This window comes from Folsomia candida, unplaced genomic scaffold (genome assembly GCF_002217175.1).
Source record: "Folsomia candida strain VU population unplaced genomic scaffold, ASM221717v1 Fcan01_Sc024, whole genome shotgun sequence".
Classification (NCBI taxonomy): Eukaryota; Metazoa; Arthropoda; class Collembola; order Entomobryomorpha; family Isotomidae; genus Folsomia; species Folsomia candida.
This window is the reverse complement of record NW_019091216.1, coordinates 1,480,560-1,488,049: the sequence shown is the minus strand read 5'-3', so window position 1 is coordinate 1,488,049 and position 7,490 is coordinate 1,480,560. Positions and strand designations below refer to the sequence as shown.

Here is a 7,490-nt window from a genome sequence, read left to right as displayed (position 1 = left end):
ATGTATTAAGCATTGAATAAAAAATGAAAAAAATATTCATTCACTATTCATTCGCACGAATTGAATAGATATTCATTCAATATTCATTTATTCAAAAATCAGAACAAAATATTCATCCAATATTCATTCAATTTTCGAATATTAAATGAATAATTTATTTATTCATCATTGAATGAATCAATATGACTATGTATGGTAATAATAACATTGCATGGTCGGTGATGTAATAAATCTCTACATATTTTTTGTTATTTGAGGGGGAGGGGCTTTAGTTAAAAATAGTGTTTATGAATATCTTCGGAAAATAAGTATTTCTAGAGAAACTTAAGTTAATAATATCCCTAATTTCCAACATTTTTATTTTTAAACCAGTTTTGCTTATTTCTAACGTCGCAAAATCTATTTTTAAAGTAAATAATTACCCAAATAACGTATTAGATAACTCCCAGCATTCATGAATTTCTGGTAGAACTATTTTAGAAATTCTACGTGAAAACTGGTATTTATACACGAACATGTTGGGAATACTTCAAAATATTCTTGAATTTTTCAGGGGGAAAGATTTTTCACAAAATTTCTGTTGTTTTCAATTTTCAATATATTTGTTTTTTAACCAGCTCATGCTTCCATTTGCGTACTGACTTTTAACGTCACAAAATTTATTTTCAAGTAAATAACTACACGAAAATAATTTATTAGATTAATGTCCATTTGGCTCCGACGACTCAAAATTGACACATCACATTTAAATACATATGTAAATTCGTGGCATAAATTTGATTAATAAATTTTTCCCGTATTTTTCCAGAAAATAATTTCTATTATCTTAAATTAAATCCTTATGTCAGGTAAATTGAGAAAAATAAATTTATAAATAAAAGACTGCGCAAAGACTGAATTTATAAAGGGACGTAGACAATTTGATAGATATACACTTTATAAACAGATTTTATTAATAAATTTTCAATATGAATCTCTATTGACGCGTGAATAAAGGATAACATCGTGTTTTTATAACATACAATAAATTTTCCATATATTTTGAGCATACAATAATTTTTCACATATTTTTTGGAATGAATTTAAGTATAATTAATTTCTAATTCCTTAAATAAAATTCCTACTCCAAGTGAATTACGGAAAATAAATTTATGATGACTGCACTTTTGAACGCAGAAAATTTGATGTCCATTTTCTGAACAAAATAAAGCGTGATGCAGCTCATAGAGTGAATTTTACTGGTAAATTTCCCATATTTTTTTAGCATATTTACAATGAACTTCACATGTTTTTGGAATGATTCTCACTGATGTAAATAATTTCTTACAATGCGATGGTGTGAAGTGTTACCCTTAAATTTGATTGAAATTTCGAAATTATGTGGTCCATGTCAATACAATTAACGTTTCTTCATGCAGTTTGTGCGATGGTCAGAATTTGGCAAAATGTTTGAGGTCAAAGTTGAAAAATGTGCAATTTTTAGCACCGGAAGAGAATGGAAGTTTAGTTTGCTTCTTACGCCTGGTAAAAATCGACCGTTTTTTAACTTTGACCTCAAATATTTTGACAAATTCTGACCATCGAAACGTTGGTTGTATTGACATGGACCACATAATTTCGAAATTTCAACCAAATCGGAGGGTTACACTTCACACCATCGTATTGTTAGTTCAATTTCTAAAATAATTTCTTAAATACGCCTATAAAGCTTCTAAAATCTACACGGGAATAATAGGGACAAAGAATAAGAACAATTGCATAAAAATAAGTATTACGCGAATATTTAAATTAATACCCCAGAAAGAAACCTCGAGGTAAATTATTGAAAATAGACTTCTGAATACTGAATTTCGTAAACGCAAAAAAATTAGCCTACATTTTATGAACAGGAATGCACAAAAAGGAAACATGATCAAATTCCTGGCATGAATTTTATTAATAAATTTTCCATATATTTTGAGCATACAATAATTTTTCACATACATATTTATGGAATGATTTTACTATATTTAAATATTTCGAATAATTTATAACTACGTTCTTAACGCGTTTAATAAGCTTCTAAAATCTACACAGGAATAATTCCGACAAGAAAAAGAAGAATTGCAAAAAAATAATTATCACGACGTGAAAAAAGTAATGTTCAACACATTCGGATCCAAAAATCTATAGACAGAAATAATTGCGAGAATTGCGAGAATTGCATTAATTATTTCGCGACAAATTAACACTCAGAAAAATCGGATTTAAATTCTACACAGAAATAATTGCGACAATTGCAAAACACTAATTAATACAGGAAAAAATGAATTTTGAAGCTAATCGGATCTAAAATCTACACAGAAATAATTGCACACTTGCAAAAAAATAATTATTACTCGAAAAAAATCAAGAAATCGAAAAGAAAATCCACCAAAAAATATTCCTCTCACTTTTCACCCCACCCAAATCAAATCATTGTTCTCCTATTTTGACTGCCCCCCTGACGAACGCCCCCTCTCTTAAGGACGGAGCCTAAACAGATACAGAAAATAAATTTATGCATAAAAATAATCCCCCCTTTTCTACTTTTTTCCCACAATTTCCACCCTTTTTTTGTTCCCACTAGTACCTTCTTCCGCATCGATGGAGCCCAACTTTTGGAAAAAGTTTCTTAAATTCTTGACCGTGGACTCTTTTGGCTCCTCCTCCTTCGGCGCACCCGCCGCGACGCCGCCCTTCTTCCCGAAGGAGTACTTCACCTTGGGGGCGGACTCTCCATTGGGGGAGGAAGGCTTCTCAAATTTCTCTCGGTTCATGGCCACGATGGATTTTCGGTCGCCGCCGGAAGTATCGTCATCTTTGTCGCCATGAAGAACGAATTCTTCCCGTTCTTCGGTCACTTCTCCGCCAAAAGTGACTTGTTTGTGGGGTTTGGGTGATTCGGGGGGTGGTGGTGACGATTCGACGGGTGGTGGGGACGATGGTGACGATCCCTCTTCCTCAATTTCGTCATGTTTTTCGTCTCCATTTTCAACCACGACTGCGTCCTCTTCCTCTGCTTCCGGTTCAGATTCGGTCGGCGCGGTGATTTCGACACGGACGTCGGATTCTTGATCTTCGTGACCTTCATGTTGACCTTGACCTTCGACCCCTTCCTCGTTGTCTTGAAGGTGACCTTGTTCTTGGTCAGAATTTGGATTTCCCACTTCCGTTTCGTGCTCCTCCTCCTTTTCCTTATCCATGCCGGACTGGATGCGATCAAATTCCTGCTCAATTTCGACGGCTAAAGCCATTCCTTCCTGGTCGGGTTGTGGGGCTGGCGGTGGGTGCGACTCGACTACGGTGACGTCGGCCTCGATATGGTTTGAGGGTGAGGAAGGAGAAGAATCCAGCTTATCGGCCGCCACGTCATTTCCGGTCGCTCGTACCGCGGCAGTAAAGTGGGTAACAGCTTGGTCGTCTTCTTTCTGCTTGATAAGCCAGATAAGGTGACTCTTCTTGTTGAAAGGGGCGTCCTGGGCGGCCTGGAAATTTATGAAAAAAATCATAAAACCTCAATCTTTTTTTCCTAATATAAATGAATTTCTTGGAAATATTGTTTTGAAAAAGAGTCCTGAATACGTCCAATGTTTTCCAGAACAAATTTCAAAATTTAAAATTCTGACACATTTTGCAAAATAATCATCTATCCCCCCGAAATACCACCTCATCTGTTTTTTATTTACGTTTCAGTATTTGTTAAGAAAAGTAGTTAACGGCGTTAAAACAAGTAAATTTACAAATAAAATATTAGTTAAGAAATATTTTGGAAATTTTCATTTTCATTTTAACATTTCTCTCCTATAAAATATGTATAAATTTCTGGGAATTAAAGACCCAAGAAAAATGTTCCCATCCGGAAATTCATAATAGTTATTTGAGAGAACTGAATATTTCTGAATGTTTTTTTTAAATAATTTCCAGATGAATACTATTTCCGAAAAAAATCATATTTCTTTTTTAGAGATTAAATGGTTTTAAAGGGATTAAAGATTGATTTCATTTTCGCAAACAAAATCAGAAATATTCACGTCATTTCAATATTTGTATTTCCAAATTAATAAATGTTCCCTAAATAAATTTCTATAAATAACTCAATTTCTCACCACTTCCCGTTCTTCTTCCTCTGTGAGCACATCCCGTTCTCTTAAATACTTCACCACGTCGTCCAAATTCGTGATAAGGTCCACCAACTCCATCATGTTTTCACTAATTTTCTTCTTTTCGTCACTCTCCCCCATTTTCCCCGAGCAAAATCCGAGCAAAATTCACCTTCTGGATCTGAGGACGAGAAAAAGAAACCACAATTTTAAACCAAACTCGACTAAACTAAAATCTGGATAAAAGTTTGAAGTTAACAAACTCCGGCGAATGCAGATTGTAGCCTCGCACAAAATATTTATTTCATTCGGAGAAATGCACTTGAGATAAAACAATGTGCAGAGGGATCAAGGCAGATAACACGATTCTTCTCTCATCCTCTCAGCATGGATGGCAGACAGGATGAGGAATATATCAATATTATCACCAATCCACCACAATTTCTGGTCTTCCATCCATACGCAAATCAACTAATGATCATCATACATATGCATCCCCAGTGGCCGAGGAAGCCGTGGGGACATTAATCTTGTAGGATACGGGTAGTGATCTCAACGGTTCTCGGTTCTCATAGAACCGAACCGGAACCGATGGCTCGGTTCGGTTCCGGTTTATACGGAGAACCGAACCGAACCGAAACTTTTATTACCGGTTCGGTTCCGGTTCCAAGTCTTAGAGAACCGAACCGAACCGGCCGGTTCGGGTTGAACCGAACTACATACATAAATACATTAGCGAAGTTGATCATATTTCCGAAAAAGTTTTACGAATTTCCCGAAATACACCTAGTTTCCAAAATGAAATTTTGACGTGGCCGTACCTCCAAAGTTCCCAAAATGAAATTTTGACATGGCCACACCCCCCAAGTTACCCAAAACGAAATTTTGACCTGGTTACAGTTACATCCACAATGTTTGCAAAACCAAATTTGGACTTGATGACACCTCCAAAGTTTCCAAAATGAAATTTTCACCCCCAAAGTTTCCTAAACGAAATTTTTACCCCCAAAAGTTTCCGAAATGAAATTTTGACGTGACTGCAACCCAAACTTTCCAAAATGAAATTTTGACTTGGTTACACCCCCAATGTTTCCAAAATGAAATTTTTACTTGGTCACACCCCAAATGTTTCAAAAATGGAATTTTGACTTGGTTACACCCCCAATGTTTCCAAAATGAAATTTTTACTTGGTCACACCCCAAAGTTTCCAAAATGGAATTTTGACTTGGTTGCACCCCAAACTTGGAATTGTTTTCTAACTTCAATAATACATACATAAGTGGTTTTGCTGTTGACATGTGTTAGAATTTGCTTGTTTAAATACAGATAAGTTATTGGCTTGTATGTGAAATTTCATCAGAAACACGTGAATTAGCATTGTTTGTTGTTTATTGCATATTAATAACACTACCGGTTTGACCCGAACCGCCGGTTCGGTCACGGTTTGGTCCGGTTCCGGTTCGGTTCCAGCTAAAAAAAAGTTCGGTTCTGTTTCGGTTCTTCAATTCTGGTTCTCGGTTCCAAACCGGTTCTTCCAAGAACCGAACCGAACCGCACCGTTGAGACCACTAGATACGGGAGAGGGAGGGGTTTACATAACATGGGCAGATAATACGGACATTGAATAACCGTTGCCCCTCTGTCCTCACCCTTCCGCGGCCACTGTTCGTCCCCACTACATATGTAACAGCATACTTACTTTTACCCATATGTGACCCATACATACACAAAATTTTACCCAGGTAATACATAAATACAGCACCCACCTACCCACCTACCTGTCTAATTTCCTCTTCAATAGAGATGAATATTAGTCGACTTTGACTCCCGATCCACCCGGCAGATAACCTCTTATCTCACTCTATATACAATTACTTATCAATCTTCCCCTGCTGCGTGGATGAAAAATGCAATACAAACACACAACCCCAGCCTTTTAACTGCAACCACACCACTCAACACGGAGGAAAATGGATCACTAAATGTGTGTAACAGCTACTCTTATTCATTCGCAAATTATTTGGCAAATATTTATGCGCAAAAGTATGTACATATGTTCGCACGGGTTGGAACCGGAATACGTATTGAGTGAATTAGTCACTCTTCACTGCAAAATCCAATCCACTAAATAACAACCAAACCTCAAACAATGCCTAAGAAGAAACGAGTCTTGTTATGTGTCACGTCTCACTCGCAGTTAAATACATACAAAAGTTAATGAAATGACGACTAAAACTGACCACCACATTATTTTTGACACATGATATCTCTCTTCCTCGGTACGTACATATCGCTAAAAATTATTTTACGTCCTGCAAGCATACTTCAACACCAACTTATCAAACCAAACCATGAATTACGACCATAAACCATATTGCCAATCACAGTAACCATAAAGTACGGGGAACCAAGCCACCCAAAAGTTCTTGGTAGAATAAAATATGTACTTAAATTTTTGCCTATTGACAATTGACGAATAAAATGAACAGAGGGTGGATATGTATGAATTTTCATTTTGTTGATTTGAAGACGGCCCACGGTTAAACTTTGTGGGTGTGTTTCGCAACTTTTGTAGATCGCCAAAAATTTCAAAATACTTTTACATACACATTGTCGTATATTTTTAGGTTTTCAGAAATATAAATATTTCCGATATGATTTGAAATGTAAATCTTTTACATATTTCTATAAAAATGCATCTTAGTGTAGTAAATATTTCTGGGATATGAGACGAAATTATTTATTTATTTTGCTCAAATAAATTGGGCCACAAAAAAACGGGGTTAAATTTTAAAATGCAAATTTTTAAATTTCATTCAAATTTTCATTCAAATTGCACTCAAAAGTACAAATTCTGTCCACCATAAAAATTCGTATTGTTTTAATGGATTTGTTTATACATATTTCGTGTATATTTTAGCCTTTTTCCTAAATATTTGGCACATAAGTGTTTCCGTAATTTCTTTTCGTAAATATATATCCACCCTCTGCTCCTAATGTCCTTTAATGCATAAGAATGACATATTTATTACGAGCTCTTATAGGGTTGTGCTCCAGTTTCATACACCAAAAACATAACGCTGCAGTAATAATCTCTTCCCACAAAGATTACGTTACGTATTATGATTGACACACGCTCAGCTCCTCAGCCAGCTACATATGCAGTTGGTCATAAATGATTGATTTATTTAACGCTGAAGGTCCAAATCGATGATGATTTAATTTGTTGTTTTTAATTTTTGACCAACTTCCTCCAAAAGTTATCTTGGTTAAAAAATAAAGGATGTGGGCTCACTGGGCATACTTTTCATGAATTGGAATTGAATAATTATTCACAGTCGTATTCACATATTTATTTTAACATTTGC

General features: G+C 35.5%; 1 protein-coding gene across 4 annotated transcripts; it reads right to left on the bottom strand.

Annotated features, from left to right (window-relative positions):
• Window positions 1-1,917: 1,917 nt before the first annotated feature.
• LOC110859125 lies at window positions 1,918-6,305 on the bottom strand. 4 transcript variants are annotated; one of them, XM_022107998.2, is made up of 4 exons: window positions 5,901-6,300; window positions 4,128-4,302; window positions 2,612-3,506; window positions 1,918-2,514 (listed from the first exon to the last, which is right to left on the bottom strand). In XM_022107998.2, the coding sequence occupies exons 2-4, from the start codon at window positions 4,260-4,262 to the stop codon at window positions 2,450-2,452; spliced, it is 1,095 nt and encodes a 364-aa protein (XP_021963690.1). In that variant the 5' UTR covers window positions 4,263-4,302; window positions 5,901-6,300; the 3' UTR covers window positions 1,918-2,449. The 4 variants fall into 4 exon arrangements, with proteins under 4 accessions (XP_021963690.1, XP_035715123.1, XP_035715122.1 ...); XM_035859230.1 differs by lacking the exon at window positions 5,901-6,300 and adding an exon at window positions 4,385-4,536; XM_035859229.1 differs by lacking the exon at window positions 5,901-6,300 and having other exon boundaries at window positions 4,128-4,536.
• Window positions 6,306-7,490: the final 1,185 nt, after the last annotated feature.

What these genes read in the sequence shown, in the direction of transcription:
- LOC110859125 (XM_022107998.2), bottom strand. Translation starts at nt 4,262, where the DNA reads ATGGGGGAGAGTGACGAAAAGAAGAAAATTAGTGAAAACATGATGGAG. An exon ending in AGGAAGAAGAACGGGAAGTG is followed by an intron (nt 3,507 to 4,127) that starts GTGAGAAATTGA and finishes ATAAATTTCCAG; the next exon opens with GCCGCCCAGGACGCCCCTTT. An exon ending in CTCCATCGATGCGGAAGAAG is followed by an intron (nt 2,515 to 2,611) that starts GTACTAGTGGGA and finishes GTATCTGTTTAG; the next exon opens with GCTCCGTCCTTAAGAGAGGG.